At 35.1% G+C, this 18,568-nt stretch overlaps 1 protein-coding gene across 2 annotated transcripts in view; it reads left to right on the plus strand.

The window, feature by feature from the left end:
* LOC135832710 (regulator of G-protein signaling 7) overlaps positions 1–18,568 on the plus strand; it is an 89,281-nt gene that overhangs the window by 67,806 nt on the left and 2,907 nt on the right. For both annotated transcript variants that reach the window (XM_065346151.1, XM_065346155.1), the window contains exons 6-14: positions 5,813–5,929; positions 6,078–6,149; positions 6,264–6,446; positions 6,548–6,723; positions 6,838–6,911; positions 11,099–11,228; positions 11,434–11,661; positions 11,763–11,999; positions 12,091–12,876. In XM_065346151.1, the coding sequence (XP_065202223.1) occupies positions 5,813–5,929; positions 6,078–6,149; positions 6,264–6,446; positions 6,548–6,723; positions 6,838–6,911; positions 11,099–11,228; positions 11,434–11,661; positions 11,763–11,999; positions 12,091–12,876 (2,003 nt within the window). The remainder of the gene's footprint in view (positions 1–5,812; positions 5,930–6,077; positions 6,150–6,263; positions 6,447–6,547; positions 6,724–6,837; positions 6,912–11,098; positions 11,229–11,433; positions 11,662–11,762; positions 12,000–12,090; positions 12,877–18,568) is intronic.

Below are 18,568 nucleotides of genomic sequence, written 5' to 3' on the forward strand. Positions count from 1 at the left end.
AAATGAGTATTGTAATGCATTCTGGGATAGTTGAAGATGTTTTTTTAATACTTGACCATGAAGTTTTTACATTATCACTGAAGCAGGACAACAACGTTTTCATTGATTTGTACAAAAATCACTGCTGACTAAGGCGACTTTCACAATTAGCCCTTCATTTGTAAAATAGGTACCTACACACATTCGACAAATAAGGGTAAGGGGCCCTAATATCGACCCCCTAGTTTATTTTTGGAATTTCTTGAAGCCAAATTGAGCTGGAAATGCTGGCGATGGCTTAGACGATAGCCTCACCCTTCTAGTTTAATATACCAAAGCCCCAAGCCCCCAAATTTTCATTTACAATCTCTCCAAACGTTTTTGTGAGAAGTGTCAAATTTGAGTACTGAAAAAAAGTGGCCCTGATATCGACCCTCTAAAAAAACGTGCTACATAAAAATGAGTAAAAAAAACACCGAAATCAAAGTCTGAAGGCTTTAAAACAAATATTTATTACTTAATACCTGAATATAAAGTATTTGGAATGTTTTTACAAATTATGAAAATTGGTCACTTACCAAAAAAAAAGTTACCCTAATATTGACCCCCTCAAAAAACATGTTAAAATTTAAAAATGAGAAAAAAATACCAAATTCAAAGTCTGAAGACATTGAAATATATATTTATTACTTGACACATCAATATTAAAGTACCCATATCTTAGAACATTTTACCGGAAACTTTGGCCCATTTCTTACATACAATTTTGGTTGATCTTTTGGCATGTTTGTAGCAAAAAACAAAGCCTTGAAATTGCCATAACAATGGGGGGTCGAAATTAGGGCCCCACAGAATATTTATATTTTTTAAGATCTGAGAAAATTACCTCCTTCATTGTCCAAAAACCAATTCAACATAATTATTCTTCAGAATAATATTATGTACCTTTTCAGAACATTTTTACATAGGTACTTAATCGATCCATTAAAAAGTTTTCCAATGGTAGTGATTTGAAGAAACAACAAAATATTATTTTTGACTTTTTAATTTTTGTTTTTTGCTCATGAATTTTTACCTTTTGGCTTTACAGTGATGATTTTGGTCTCATTGGTGTTCTCTCAATACCACCTATAGTAAAAGGCCTGAGCGCTGTTTTGTGACGTCATCACTACTTGGTAGTACTTACGTATCTAACATATCATAATACACTATAGAATTGAATGAAAAATGCACTCAAACGAATTAAATCCTGCGAAAATTTTATTTTCCATATTTTATCTACTTACATGAATAATGAATTTATGATCATGTAGGAATGATTTTAATGAAAAAAAATGAAGAAATTAGGTTATAAACAACACTGTTTTTCAACATTAAAGATGAAAGTTATACATAAACTTGACAAAATTATACCTTTTGGCGGATATTACAACACTCACTGGTGAAATATAATTAAATAATCGTCGAATCTTGTCAAAATCCCACTAAAATCATCTAATTGGTTTGAGATGTTGATGGTTTCTTGATTCTTGATTAGATAACCTTATCCATCCATTGTAGTTGGATGGTTGTATTCATAATGCAGATTTAAAACGCATTTTAGATTATATGGTTCACTATTCATTTCACTGCGATGTTATTCCAGTAAAACACAGGCACTAGTACACACCAGTTTTCATTTTTATTCACTTCACAAGATATCTACACATCCGAATCACACAATGTCACAACACAAACAGATCGCGAAAAATTCACTTTTGTACAAAAATAAAGTAATCCAACACCACCAGTAATTGAAAACAACAATATCTCATCACTACACCACATTTTAGAACGAATATTAATTAAAATGTCATCATTTTAATAACGTTTTTAACGAAAGTTTTACTCTATTTCACGAACTCGCCATTTAAATGTACGTTAAAATTCAAATGGTAAACACAATCGAGTCATCTACTAGTGGTGACGTCAGAAGGTGATAACGATTCAGCGCTCAGGCCTTTTACTATAGGTGGTATTGGTTCTCTTCAAAAAAGGAACAAAAAAAACATTTTTTCTGCGGAAGTTGAGGGATAATTTGACAAATTAGGAGGCGGGTTGATATTTAGGAGATGGGTCTATATTAGGGCCCTTTACCCTTATTTTATAATGGATGCAAACTCTGGCTTGCATCTTATGACTCTTGTTACTAACTAGAATAATGTTAATAATAATGATAAGTGTGAGCTTATTAATTATTAATTAGCGATGAAGTAATATTGCATTCATAGAAATCAAAAGTAATTACTTACTAATGACACTGTATATACGCATTTGCTGCCTCTTTCATGGGTGTCCCTAATACTAGACACTAGGGTGGTTCAAAGAACAATAGAAAAAATTTTATGTTTCAATTTTTTGAGCTTACCCCCTAGAAGGGTTCCATTTGGTCAGAAAACACTTGACAAAAAATTTCAGGTCGAAAAATAATATTTAGAGGTCGAGCATGATAGTTGAATGTTGAGAAGGTATGAGCGCGTCGAGCGAAAACTTCCCATGGTTGCGAGCCAGGGAATGCAGCGTTACATTACATCCCTTCGTTGGATTGAAGGAGATTACAACACGTTATCCCCTCTACAATGCATGATATAAGTAAGTCTAGTCCTCGGTGGGCTTTTTAAGATGTTATTAATGATGAGTAAACGACAATTTTTCAATTCCAAAGATCACTGAAGGTGAAAATACATGTGAAAGATTTGAAAAGTAAAGAAAAAAGTAGGTACAGTATGAATTTGCGGTTGTATTATTCTATTCTACTTGGAAACCAAAGGGAAAAAATTTATGGGATAAATTTACGTTGAAATATATATATATTTTATAAGATTCAGCACTTCAAGTTGATGTTTTATTAACTATTATCAATTTAAGAGCTATTACTTACTTAGTAAAAATGGAATTTTTGGATTTCTAAATTGCATAATTCAGGTTCAAATGAATTCTACAGCCAAAAAATCATAATCAATACTTTGGAACAGTTGATTTAAAAACCCCCAAAAAATTGGTATCACTTAATAAGTTGTAGTGGGGATGCCACTCTCAGTACAGTTGCATAGAATCAACCCCATCGAGCTTTGTTGCATTTCCCGCCGTGCCATCATGGGAAGTATTGTGATTGCACGCGCTTTTAGCTCTCAACATTCAATGCTTGTGCTCGACCTCTAAATATTATTATTTCTTCAACAAAATTTTTATGGTGTCATTTTTTCATCAAAAGGAACAAAATTAGGGGGTAAGACCGTAAGATTTCAAAAAAAATATTATATGAACCACCCTACTAGACACATCAATAGAAATGTCTTACACAAAGTTCCTTTTTGATGAGAGATATTCCCAATGGCTAGCAGGATCGGAGAAATATCCAATGTACCGTAATTAATAGACATAATTTGAATATAAATCACGTTGTCAGCACAAATTATCCACTTAAGAAAGTGGGCTAAGACAGGAAAGAGGGGCGGGGGAAAAGGCTCTGCTGCCTATGCATCTATAAGTCAACGAAGAATCAGCCCTTGCAAGTAGCTGAAACCAAGTAAAGTTGGTGGTTAGAGATCCAATGCACAAGCCTTGGAGCTACAAGCCACAGATCTATATAAATAGTTCCCCACATTACCATGCTTTCAGTACATATAGGGATGTATTAATTTAACAATCGCTAAGGCGATTAAGGCATATTTCCTCATATCAATGTTATAGCTAAAACCTCTTTTAAAACACAGTATTGTGAGTCTGGTATCTATATTCAATTATTTCAAAATTAATGACATAACAATGTAAGACAATAGGTAGATTTTTTTCCCTCTTAACTTGACATAGGTACCTACATTTTCCTGTTCAAGTGTCTTGATACTCTTGATGAGTATTGCAATGAAAAAAATCAAGATGAAGTATTCTTTCTCGCACAAACACAAACTCCCACGTTTTACTTGGTATTTAGATTGTCAATTAGGTGTCATGGGCTCATTCGTCAGAAAATTTCATGATTCGTGAAGGTCTTACCACATATGAAGAGTGATATTCCAAAACTCGCTTTGTCCATTTTTATCAAAGTTGGGTTTTCAGTGGTACCTGGTAGATGAAGTATTAACTCACATTCCTACATCATCAACCTACCAAAATGAGGTGTTAAACTCACCTAAATAGCCAATTCACTAAAAATTAAAAAAAAAAATAATGTTCCAAAACGCGCTTTGTCCATTGTTTTTGAAATTTTTTTCAGCAGTATTTAGTGGATGAAATGTATACCTACACTCCTACATCATAAATCCACCCAAATAAACTGCTAAACTCGCCTAAAAAGCCAATTTACCCGTTTAAAGGCAAACTGTTTTTCCTCTCTCCTGAAAAGTTGTGAAAATGGACAAAGCGAGTTTTGGAATATCACTCTTCATATGCACTTTTTCTAGCCCTTCAGAAAAATATGCAAAGCATAAAAATCCCAGCTCTATGTACCTAGTTATATATCAGTTTGCAAAAAAAAAAAAAAAAAAAAAAAAAATACATACCTATGTATTAAAAACCATTAGGTACAAAAACATTTAATTTGAAATTATCACGAAAAAGTTCCAAACTAAATCATCGTTGAACAATCTATTCTAAACCACCACCAAAAATTCACTCGAATTCATTCCAAAAAAATTCATGTCATCACATCACTTGGAACAAATTCAATATAATTCAATGCTAAAAAAAAATCACGAAAAATTCACTTGAGTTGAGTTAATTGAAAAACAAATATTAATTTGTCATCACTCTAAACTATTCGTTGAATTCAAGTCTCGAAAAAACATTGAAAAATTCACATTGTGAATGGTTGTCCGACGTGTAAAACACAAATTATAAGTATACCTACATTTATTTCAAAACAAAAGAAACACATTTTCATTTGTATCTTGTACCTACCTAATTAAGTACGTGCAGTAAAATTTAATCAAAATTTTTACATTTTTACCATTCGTTGAAAAAAAATGCCCGTTGTTAGGGTAGGGTAGGATAGGGTAGGGTACAGCAATATAAAAACAGGAGTATCCTGCTTCTAATTACAACAAAGTAATAATACTACATTACTTTGATGGTGGAAAATAAATATTTGCGTCAAAGCGGAAAATTTGAACGTCGTCGTCTATATGGCAACGTTGCAAGCGATTTCGGCGTAAGTAGCTGTTACGAGGCTCTTAACGGAAAATTTGTGGGTGCTAACGCGCAACATTTCCAATCTTCTGCTCTTTTAAAATGTTAATATCTCGTCGGCAAAGCGTTTTGGATTTATCTTGAACATGGGTTTTTTTTTGTTGATATTGATGTGTAGAATACTGATTTCATTTCGGTGGTGGGTTGTTATTGCGGAGTTTTCAGCCATCGTGTATTTAGGTATATAATACGTTAGGTTACGAGTATAAAGGTATAGGTAACTACGTCTTTACTTGATGGGAAAAATCTTCATTTTTACTTTCACCTGAAAGTTATATCTACAAAACACGTCAAAATTGTTATATAACTACACATTCCATTCTATAGGCAATTTTTCCGAAGTGCATATTACCTTGCCTTACTTAAGTATATCTACCCTATAGGTCTTTCGTATAGGTACCTATTTTAGGATTGAATAATTTTATAGGTACTTTTTTAGATAAAACAAATTTGTCTGTCTGTACATTTTTGTACTATTATAAAATTGAAAGTTTACTGTTTAAATTAAATAATAGGTATATAATTAATTAATTATATTAATAATTTAACGCAACAATGAGTTACTATTTTACATTTAAATTACATTTTTTTTTCGATTTTTTTTCAGATTCCTTACTATTGGCCTTGTCAAAATAGAAGCCCTGATAATGTTGAATATGCTATTTATCTTGCAAAAAGAAGTTTGAGAAATAAACAAAGACATGGACTCGAAGATTATGAATTGGTAATTTACTTATATTTACTTATTTCCTCTAATCATGTACCTACATACCTACATACTTGTTTATGCATCGACTATACATATATCTTCAAATACCATGCATACTTTGAAAGAAATAATTACTATTCAATTTAATCCTTCTACTTTACAGGAATCATTGAACAGTTTGAAGAAAAATTTAGCGAATAAATGGGATTTTATCACAATTCAAGCCGAAGAACAAGTAAGCCTGAGCTTGATTTTTAATATCTAAGTACATTCGCTCGATTTATATGTATTTTACCGCATAACGCGTACCAATTACATAAATTAACATCCTCGACGTATTAATTTCTAGGTAAGGCTATCGAAAGATCGAAAAAAGGGAGAAAAAATAGTCAGCGACAGTCAAGAAAGAGCGTTTTGGAGGGTTCACCGTCCACCACCGGGCTACTCTAGCAGTTTGGAACCTTTGCCGTTGAGGGCGGGAGGCTCTGCGAGTACTAGAAAAAGAAGAAGCTCTCAAGATATCAAAAAAGAGGTAAGTTACGCACTTAGTTACTCGTGTAAGTAAATTTTCACCATATTCGAGAAGTTTTCGTTCTAATACATTTTTTTTTTTTTTACAAAATCGAATTATAGATTGAATTTTTGAAGAATTGTGTCGATAGAACGCGAACTAAAGTATCGGTGGCGTTGGAAAGTTTGTTGCAATTTTCCGAAACCTTTGCCGAATATGACCCCATGATAACCTCTCCTCATCCATCAAATCCGTGGGTTACAGATGATGTTACATTTTGGCAACTTAATAGTTCGTTGTACGTTGAGTTGTTTTTTTTTCTTTCACGTGTAGACGTCGTCGTCGACGATCAGTTATATTTATGTAGATACTTACGTTTAATTTTTTAAAATTTGGAAAATTTTTATTACAGAGTGGAAATACCTACTGAGAAAAGAGTTAGACGATGGGCTTTATCCATGGAAGAACTTGTAACCGATGCAACAGGTGTGTATTTTCATCTGAATGTCTAGATCTGATCCAGAGATGGGGGCGATTCCCCCCCCCCCCCGAAATGAATCGGATGTTTTCAAATGAATCCGTTTCAAATGGACTCGAATTCAATGTTGCTATTTTTGCTCTACGTACTGCTGACCTAAAATGAAAATTTGATAAAAAATAAAATCGTAAAATATAAGTACCTAACTGTGGAAAAAGGAAGGCCAAAGTAATAGCTGATTAGATGAACAAATGTATATATTTTTCATACCAAGCAATTAGGTACCTCTAATTCAAGATCGTTGAGTTCAAATTCCTCATTCATTTTTTAGATTCAAGCCTTCAGTGTCATTTTGATTGCTCTATGCTCTCGTTTGCCAAAATTTTAAGATGCGAAGAAATACGTCTGGATAGAAATAATTGGATCTAAATCTGATCAAGTCTAGGTAGATCTCAACTTTGATATGACCAAATAAAATTAGGTACCTACTAGATCAAGGTAGTTAGTTGAATTAAAATTTTATTCAGAGGAAGAAAAATTTCCGGATGTGATCTGCTCTGATCAGATTTAAATAATCACGCAGGTCTGATTTCATACATATGTTCAGATAGAGACTGGCCTGATTATTTCTAATTACTAATAATTAGAGATCTGATAAAATATGGTCCGACCTTTCTCCAGATCAAATCAGACTCGAATTTTTTCCCTCGTGTGCTGATAAAGTGGTATTCCAAAGCTGGCAGGAGGAATTTTTGTACAAAAAATTTGTTGAATGCCCAAAAATACATCATCATGCCAAATTTCAGACGCTGAATTTCCTTTTTTCGATTCTTGGTGAATTTTTAAAATTCGTAATTGGTTCGTTTTTCATAAAAAAATCAATTTGTGAAGAGATTTTCAACAAAATTACAATTATTCATATTCCTATTAAATGAAAAAGATTTCAAAGAAAAATGACCATTTTTGGTGAAAAAAATGCCCATTTTATCTTGTAGTGAAAAAGTGACAATTTCAAGTGAACAAAATGTGAGCATTTTTAGTAGAAAATCAAAACAATCATCATTAATTTTTAGTAAAAACTTGTCAATTATTGGTTGGTAAAAACAAAATGTAGCCATTTCAGAAGTGGAAAAATATAGACTTTATTGATGAAAAAAACAACTACATATTAATTTGTTACTTAGTGAAAAAGAGTGTTGATTTTTTGAGGGGAAGGGTGTGTGACCATCATTGATGAAAAATAAAATGAAAATATTTTCAAAAATGAAAAATGACAATTTCTAGGATAAAAATAGCATTTTTTGTGATCATAATGACCATTAACAAAGTGGAAATTTTCAGTGAACAAAAATTACAGTAAACTTCGCTTAATGTTATAACGTTTGTCCCAGCCCATTTTAATAACATTAAGCGACTTATAACACAAACCGATTGAACAAAAAAGTGATTTTTTTCCAAAATTTTTTAGATGGTCAACGTTTTACTACGTATGTAGTCATTGAACTAAAATTTCACAAGAATTGTGAGAAAAAGTGTTGAAAATAAGTTGAAAATTCAGAAAGTTATGAAAAAAGTATCAAAAAATGATGTCCATTAAAAAAAAGACTGAAATTTCAAAAAAATTAAGCAAAAACTGGGTGAAAAAGTGTTAAAAACATATAAAAACTATATAAAAACGCAAAAAAACACATTAAAATCAGTTAAAAGTTATAACATTATCCGATGCTTTAATTACAATAACCGATGGAATTTCAATGTAATGAGATATAAAAGATCGGGACCGAATGATTTTAATAACATAAAGCGATTTATAACATTAACCGTTATAATAATAAGCGACTTTTACTGTAATACCTATGGTGGCTATGGTCATTCGTCGTCGTCGTAGTCGCGCTCCTTTACAGGAGATAGCGTATATGTCCATCTATATTAGCCGGTATCTAGCGTATCTAATTGTTTCTTTCAGGGTCTTGCAGGGGGAGTTGGCTGGTGAGTTTGTTGTTAACAGTTCCGATCGTTTCCTCCCTCTCGTCGATCTTCCTTGGATTTTCCCCTGTACCGCTAGCATGAAAATACCGTTTTCTCGTATTTTATGAGCTAAATACTTTAGCTTTCTGTTTTTGATGTCTTCAACTACGACTTTCCGCTCCTCTCCTATTCTTGCTAGTACTTCCTTGTTGGTAACGAAGTCCTTCCATGAGATCCGTAGTAGCCTTCGATAGCACCACATCTCAAAAGCGGATACTTTCTTCTCGCATTCTGCACTCATGGTCCATGTTTCGCAGGAATACTTCAGAACGGTCCATACGTAGCATCGCATAATTCTCTTCCTCAGATCAATACTCATCGTTCAATTTCCCAGCACATTGGCAAGGTTGTTGAAAGCAGTCTTTGCCATTCCAATCCGTGATTTGATTTCTTTATGATCTCTACCATCGTTGTTTATCAGTGCTCCAAGGTACCTGAATTGCTTTACATTTTCAATTTCTTGTGATCCGATGTTGATTTTGACCTCTTTATCATCTCCTTTCGTAAATCTCATCACCTTGGTCTTGCCTGCATTTATTTTCATTCCATATTTTAATCCAGCACTGTTGATTTGGTTGATCATTTTCTGCATCTGCGCCTCTGTCTCAGCAAGGATCACTTTGTCATCTGCATAACTTATTTCATTTATTCTCTTGCCATTGATCTTGAATCCCATTCGTTCGATTCGCGCTTCTCTCATTATTTCTTCTGCATACACGTTGAACAACCTGGGTGAGAGGGGGCATCCTTGCCTCACACCTCTCTTTATTCCACATCCGTTCTCTGAGTACTCAGTTCCAATCTTGATGTTAGCGCTTTGCTCCCAGTACAGGTTCTTGATTATTTGCAGGTCTTTGTTATCGATATTGTATTTTTCCAGGATCTCCAGCATCTTCTCATGGTTGACCCGATCAAATGCTTTTTCATAATCGACGAAGCAAGCAATGATTTCCCTATTTGCATTCAGTGCTCTTTGAATGATCACTTTCAGCAGGGCAATTGCATCTCTCGTCCCTTTTTTTGCTACAAAGCCATATTGTGTTTCACTTAGATTTTCATCTATCTTCTTTTCAATTCTGGCATTTATGATGGAGAGTAGTAGCTATTTTCATCATTTTCACTTTCAGAATTCAAGATTTTAAAATGGTTTCAAACCGTCTGGAAAAAATTTTAGGGTTCTCCAGTTCTAAGAAAATTGTCAAAAAATGGTTCCAAACAAAATTTCAAATTCGAAATATTCTTCTAAAAAAAAATCAAAATTTGGCATAAAGAATCGAGACATTTTGGCGCTTCCAGTAGATTTTATTTTCAGGAATATTATCATATGAGGTGCTAAATGAAATTCAGCACCTTTATAGACTTGAATTTAACCTTTGTGACTTCTTTAATCGATTTTGGCAACAATTGGCTATAGTAGTTTCTATTCGTTTAAATCCACGTTTAAAAAAATTTGAAAATCCGATCCTGGGAATGCTCAAAAAAGCCACCGATTGATTTTGAAAGGATCAAATTTAGCTTGATGTTGTGGGTTTTTTCACTTTTTCCTTAAAAAAATTATAGCAGAAAATTTTGGCTTCGAACTGGCAGAAACGAATTTTGGAAACTTCAGCCTGAATCCATCCTTATGGCAAATTCAAGTTCGGAAACACTTAATTCAATTTTCAGCCTTCTTATGGATATTTTTGGGAAGTTAAATATTCAAAAAGTTTGCTGGAGGCTCCTGAACGATTCAAACCCTTCTCTAATCAATTTGGGAGTTTGAAGGCTCGATATAAACCAAAATACAGATTCCAATCTTAGGTAATTTGATCAAATTCTGATTCCCTCTATAAAAAATGAGCCAAATTAAAAATTTCCAAAAATTTATTGAAAATTAAAAAACGCTGTGATTCTCGAAACTGTATTTTTCCGATACTCAAATCGGTATAGGTAGGTATTTTTTCAGATTTTGAAAACGTATTTTGCCCCTTCAATTTTGAAGATAGGCCACACCATCACATAATTTTTTTCTTATTCTTACCCGGTTCTTATATCCAAATCTGAAGTCTATACTATCACTCCCCGAACACCCTGTATACGAGTAGATATGTTTAATAAATGAATCCCAATTTCAATACGCTGCCTAATGAAAAAAATATGATTTTTATTTCATTATTTCTGTTCATAGGATTACAAGAATTCACCAGTTATTTGAGGAAAGAATATAGTCATGAAAATATCAGATTTTGGATGGCTGCGAATGATTTACGAAGAAGTAGCCAATCACAAATTGCTCGGAAAGTGAAACAGATCTACGAGTAAGATGTTTTGCATATTCTAATAACAAAGCAGGAGCAGAAATGCACTATCGTAGCTAGGTTTGAAAAAAATGAAAAATGCTCTAAAATTCAAAAACTCGATCTGTCTATTTCTCCATTGTTTATTTATTTGCTCCTGTTTGAAAATCACTCGAAAGCTCTAATCAAAAACTACAAATTTTACATCTCAATTTCATTTTTTCAGCGAATTTTTAGCTCCAGGAGCACCCTGTGAAATAAATATTGATGGAAAGACTATGGAAAAAACGCAAATGGAAATGAAGAGTCCTAGCAGGTTTACTTTTGACTCAGCTGCTGAACACGTTTATACTCTACTTTTGAAAAAAGACTGTTATCCTCGATTTATTCGTTCCGAGCACTATAAAAATTTACTCGCCAGTGCACTGCAGCCAACGGGAAAGAAAAAATTTGAGTGAGTTGTTTTTCCCCCTATATTTTTTACCAAATTTAGTCTTATACTTTAATACTTATCATGATTTTTTTTTAAAACGTTTTTTATCTTTTGAAAAATAGTTTCTTCGGTTTCGCTGGAGTTCAAACTAAGACTAAAAATCCTCCTACGAATAAGCCTTCGTCTTCTTGCGGCCTACAAACACAACAAAATCATCCTTCTTCTAGCGGTACAACTATAAATATATCAAAGCGTCGAGGAAGCGACCGAAGTCTTTCTGGATCGACTCACGAATTATCTGTTCCTAATAAAGTGATACATTCTCACAGCCAGTCAAATATCACTGATTTAACGAGCAGGTGAGTCCAATTGCGAGATTGTGATACAAAACACGAAATAAATTTTATACCTAATTAATTACCTATTTGTAATGCGACTATTTTTTCGCAGAGAACTGAACGATGTATTGGAGAAAACTGGAGACGAAGTATGTCCGTGGGATTTCCCCGAACCTCCGGAACGACATCGTCTACAGCCGTCTCCTTCAATCGCCGAAGATCCTTTGACCGGAGAACACGCTCACGCTCCATTATCGGCATCTCGTAAAAACTCAACGTTATTCGATTCGAGTTCATCCTCAGATGTGAGCATGTCGGTTGTCGCCGAAGTGACTGAACGTTTGAAGAAAACCTGCGGCCTACACGAAACAATTAGTCGTTTTGGCAGACGTTCGTCGTCTGCAGCTAATTCGAAACAAGCTGATAGTACCAGACCATCGGTATCGTCTACCGAAGATTTGACTACTACGCCATTCCGGTCTTTCGATTCGAATCCACCGGGGACTAGTGATAAAGAATCAGCTCCTGCCGAAGAGAGCACTCCACCTGCGACTACTTCATCGCGTAGAAAATCCATCACCGCGTTAATTGGTCGAAAGCAATCTACTAGCAATATAACGCCATTGATTAGTGTCAGTTCCGTATCCGAACAAAGCGAAGAAAAACCAAGTTCTTCGGAACCTAGCGCGGAGCAAACGAGTAAAATCAAAGAATCGAGGAAAGCCAGTTCCAGCAAACCTACCGCCAGTTTAAAAAAGGCTGAGTCGATGGAAGTGAAGATGGAAAAGTCAGCTTGTACGGCCACTGCTTCCACTAGCAGAGATTTAAAGACTGAAACCGATAAAGAAAAAAGCGACACAGCTGGCACTCCGAACGAAGTATGCCCCTGGGAAGACGAGTAAGTTCATAAGCTATTTTTTTTTAGAAACGGAAATTCCGTTATTTTAGAGATTAAAATTATGCCTATCCGTAGGATATTGTAGGGTCTCGTGATGACCTAGTTGAAAGAGATTTTCAATTTGGGGTGGCTTAATTTATAAAATTATGAATTTCGAAAAAAATCATTCGGTATAGGATGGGAAATTTTCAATACCTAGTTATAAGTCGGGGTGCTCCTTATACAATATAGGGATTGTATTCGGGAATTATCCGCACTTTAAGAAGAAGAATTTTAGTCTACAATCCACGAGGCAAAAAGTGTTTACCTACCAGGTTTTTTTTTGTGGACAAAAAGTTTACTTTGCATAACGTCAGTATCTACCACTTTCAGAAGTTTTGAAAATGACAAAAAAAAAATGTTTCACTTGCACGTTGGGTGGAAGAGGTGAAAAGGGGATATTTTTTGACCTAGAATGGTTACAACAAATTCGACCGAGCATGGATAGCCTGGTACAGTATCTTGGGATGTTGAAAATACAACATTTTCTGCCAGCCTTCTGCACAAGTTATGCAACCCAAAACGCAATTTTTGCCCATTTTTCGAACTTTCTCTACCCTAGTTCCTGATTTATGTGAGAGTGGGGGGGGGGCAATGTTTTCACTCGTTACCTGTTACACCATACCTTTACCTATCCAGAATTACCACATTCACGAAATTCAACAGGCACATTTCGTCGTAATTAATTTTCAAAATTGTATAAGTAGGTACAACACTTTTTATAAAATAGGTAGGTAGTTAGTACCAACTTTTCAATTATTTTAAAAAAAGTATCCGTGTGGTGTGACCTATCAAAATGGGTTAAAATTTCGCGCTCAGCTCAAAAAAATCAACAGTTTTTGTGTTACCCCTCCCCCTGCATGTCAACCCCCAATAATCCAAAAATTTTTGATTTAGAATAAATGTTGCTTCATATAAATAGATTGCTATCCTTCAAAGAAGGTGAAAATTTGCGAGGAAAGGGGAGAATTGTTATATGAAAATATTACATATCTTATTTCCTATAATATCTATGACTATAAGTTGGAAGGTTTTAAATTGATGGAAGTTTCTTTGCTTTGAGCTTGTTTTGTGAGTTTTCAATTAGAGAAATTTTTTTACTACTTTTTTGCAGCATTGAAGCATTGAAGCAGTTCCAAGTGTCTTGAGCTTGTCTGCTCTTCTAATTCCACTGATTCATCTGATTCCTCAATGTTATTATTTGGAAGATTTCTTTTGACAGTTTTGGCTTGTTCAGGGGTTTCAGTTGTTTTCTCCCTATTGACAAAAATAAACGTCTAAAAGCGCGTAAAAGTGGGACAGTGTAATTTTTTGTGTTTTTTTCAGAATAGTTGCACAAACACAGTGTGGATTCAATTGTTAAACTCCAAATCATCAATCAATGCTGCGGAAAGTTGATTAATGATTTGGAGTTTAACAATTGAATCCACTCTGCGTTTAATATTTATGTGACCATGCTGGAAATAACACAAAAAAATACAGGTCCCATTTTTATGTGTTTATTTTTTCAATAAGGCTGCTCCTGGTTTTAGCGGTCCTTCCTCCTTTGCTTGACATGATCAGTTGCTGTCATCTTTAGTTTAGATACAGCCACAACTTTTGCTAGATATGCATATTGGATACCTTTTCCAGTTAGCTGTCTGATCACCATCACAATTAATACACCTGGCTGGGTTCTTATTTCTTCTTCCTACATAGTGTTGGCCTGAGAATGTTCTCAATGCGCATAATCTGAGAATATTCCCGCATATTCGCAAATATTCTCAAATGCCAGGAGAATATTCTCTCAAAAAAATAAAAATCATGACTTTTTTCAAAAAATTATAAATTTCTTTTCCAATTTTCCCACAATTTACAAGTTTTACAACTACCTACCTTTCTTAATAAATTTCCAATTTTTCTTAATAATTTTAAAGTTGCCAAAACCTTTTCATGGAAAATTTCCTATCATCTCTAAACTAAGTAATAATGTTCTAATTTGTTGAAAAGAATATGCGGAAAATGCGCACTCAATGCGCATATTCTTGCCCATGCACCAGCAAAGAAAGAAAATTCACGAATTTGCCCAACTCTATTCCTACATTGCTTTCTTTCATGGTCTGCTCCTACCATCGACCTTTTATTCTCCTCATCTGGACCGTGATTCCAAGGGTTCATTTTGATGCAAACCTCCCAAATCAAGCTTGTAAAGAATGCCTCTGCGCATTGTGTGAACTCGTCTCTTACCTTACCCCACTTACCAAGCGTACGATCATAATCGTGTGTGGAAGGTGGTTATCTCCTTCCACATGCGATTATGATCATACGTGTGGTAAGTGGGGTAAGGTAAGAGACCAGTTCGCGCAATGCGCAGAGGCATTCTTTACAAGCTCGATTTGGGAGGTTTGCATCAAATATTTGCTTGAATTCCGATTGGAATCGCTGTCCAGAACTCCAGATAGGGAATAAAAGGTCGATGGCTCCTACACTTGACACATCTGGGGCTTCTTGTACATTATATTTTATTATGACCAAGTTGCCAACAGTTTTTGTAATGTAGTAAGTAGCTCTCACTTTTTTGCTGGAGGATCTACTTTCACAAGATCACTTTGGTGTGCAATAAAATTAAAAACCTTCAGGCTAAAGTACACAAAGAAGAGCAGTAATGCCACCTTATGTGACTTTTTTTCCTGCAATTTCTCAACCCCATTGGGTGAAAATCAGCCGATGATACGCGACAAAAAAATGTGGCAGGAATTGCAACACTTTCTGCCAATACTTTTCTGCTCATTAATCAGTGCGCATATTATTTTACGCAATAAAATAAATTCTGCCAATGTCCAATATTCATGAACATTTTTTTGGCTCTGCCAGGGATCGAACCCGGGTATCTGGGTTGGAGAGCAACTTTTCTACTAACCTAACCACCGGGACATGTGATGGAATGAATGCAAATATTTCTATACTATGCTAAAACATTCGCGTAAAATACCTCATTTACGCGTGTTATTTAGCAAATATGCGAAAGAATACGCTAGAAAACAGGTTGGTGGCATATTTTATAGATAGTTTCTTTCAGTGTAGATAGTGTTGGCCTGAGAATATTCTCAATGCGCATAATCTGAGAATATTCGCGAATATTCGCGAATATTCTCAAATGCTTGGAGAATATTCCCTCAAAAAAATAAAAATCATGTCTTTTTTCAAAAAATTTGAAGATTTTTCTACAATTTTCCACAATTTACAAGTTTTACATCAACTTTTCTTTATAAATTTCCAATTTTCCTTAATTATTTGAAACCTTTTCAATGGAAATTTGGAAAGTTTCCGATTATCTCTAAACTAAGCAATAATGTTCTAAGTTTTTGAAAAGAATCTGCGGAATATGCGCAAGAATCTGCGCATATTCTTGCGCATGCGCAAGCAAAAAAAGAATATTCGCGAATTTGCCCAACACTAAGTGTAGAGAAACATGCCATGTAATTTGAAAGCGCTGTCAGCTCTTTGACTATATAATACTGGACTGCTAGCACCTAGTTAAATTACATGTGAATTTGATAACGTCATGGGGCCAACATGTATAACGTTATTCCGGCCCTATTGACAAAATTATGCATAAAAACAGGCATGTAGATGCGTAATGCGTGAAAGTCCAAAAAAACGCATGCAATTCAGCTAATTCAGCCTGTGAATAGCATGCGTAAAAGTAATGTTACAGCATGTAAAATAACAGGAAAATTGAAAAAAATTTCTGCCCTGGGTGGGAATCGAACCTGGGACCTATGGTTTCCAACTTTCCGCGTCACCTAACCCACTCGACCACTTCGCCGCTTGCGAAGGCATTTTACCATTCCCTACATACATTTCAGCAACAAGGGATATTTATCACGTATGTATTGCTGTTTTTAGTGTTGGGGGGGCGTTGTGTCTGCTCACCTCGGCTTCACCTCGGTTGCGCTGACCGCTTTGTCATTCATACTATGTCGTTTAACTTCCCTCGGCCTTCGGCCTCGGTGAGTACAATTTTTTTATACACAACCGCAAGTGCTACATACACGGTAAATGTCCAGCCTCCGTCTGAACTCACCAAGGGGAGTAATGTCGATCGAGTGAAATATAAATTATGAACGGCTCGGCTTCGCCTCGCCTAATTCGGCATACTATTCGAAAAATAAAAATAATATTAATAAAATACACTTGAAAAAAAATTAATGGCAAAAAAAAATTTTCTAAAATTTGGAATCGAGCGGGGGTCGAACTCTGGACCTTCCGATTACCAAGCCTTCTGTCCTGCCACACCGCCATCACCGCTGGTTGCTGGAACTCGTTTTCGAACGCTATAGAAGCAGCGGAACAACGACGAAAACGAAAACTACTTATATAGGCGTGCGCGCGCATGTACGCGTTGCTGAAACGATGTAGGGAATGCTTAAATGCGCTTGCGAAGTGAAGAGTTATTTCCACATAAATGCTTCTGCGTTGTGAACTTAATAAATTTAAAAATTTTTCTCAAGTCCAAAAAGTGCAAACGTTTATGGGGAAATAACTCCACTCTTTGCAAGCAGCGAAGTGGCTGAGTGGGTTAGGCGACGCGGATAAATTAATACTGCGGGTCCCGGGTTCGATTCCTGCCCAGGGTAAAAAAATTTTTACAATTTTTATTTCACTTGACATGCTATAACATTGCTTTTATGCATGATAATCGCAGGCAGAATCGCATGCTTTTTTTGAAAAAAGTCCAAATTCACACATGCTTGTGCTATGCATAAAAGCATGCGTTTTAGCATGCTATCGCATAATTTTTGTCAATAGGGGGTTTATAAGGCTCTGCTCGCACCCTCTCTTACCGCACTTCAGTGGAATCACCCAAGTGAGCGTAAACAACTAGGGCAAATTCCACTGAAGTGCGGTGAGAGAGGATGCGAACAGAGCCTTATAGAACGGACATGTTGGACCCGTCACGTTCATCACTGCTAGCAGTCCAGTATTATATAGTCAAAGTGTCAGCTGTGGCCTTACACGAGAAAAATATGCTACAAAATATTCACATAGCGTATTTTTTAGCAGACTTTTTTTTGGTGCACCAATCCGCATTCTGAACAGTGCTTTTTCATGTGTAAGTATATTATTCAGAATACGTCAATAAACCAGCTGGTTTTGGTGTCTTTTTCAGTGTATGGGCATATTTTCCCCCAATGGAGAATATTCATCTTTTTTCACCTCTGTTTTTTTTTTTTGATAATTACATTGGTATTGGTAACGTTAATGGCATCATGTCCAATTTTAATCAATTCTGATTTGATATCCTCAAGTTGAATGACAGAATGTAGCCCCCATAACTACCTGATAGGGGTTATCTTGTTTCAACTGATATACTTGTATTATGGTGCCCAATTCCATACTTTTTGTGACTAAGGTTGTTCCTTATACTATAGCCTCCATTGCAGTAAGTCTAAAGCTTTGCTCATTTGAACATGCTATTTCAACATCTCCATTAGAGAGGGTTTGCTGTATAGGAGTCACACTTCCTTCTATACTTCCTAACATTGCAGTAAATTCAGTAATATCTTCAATTCCACTTACTGCTAGCAATCTACAATCTACATAGGTATTTACATGAAGCAATATTTATTCTAAATCAAAAATTTTTCAGCTGTTAGGGGGTTGGTTTGCG

This window comes from Planococcus citri, chromosome 1 (assembly GCF_950023065.1).
Source record: "Planococcus citri chromosome 1, ihPlaCitr1.1, whole genome shotgun sequence".
In the NCBI taxonomy this organism is placed as follows: Eukaryota; Metazoa; Arthropoda; class Insecta; order Hemiptera; family Pseudococcidae; genus Planococcus; species Planococcus citri.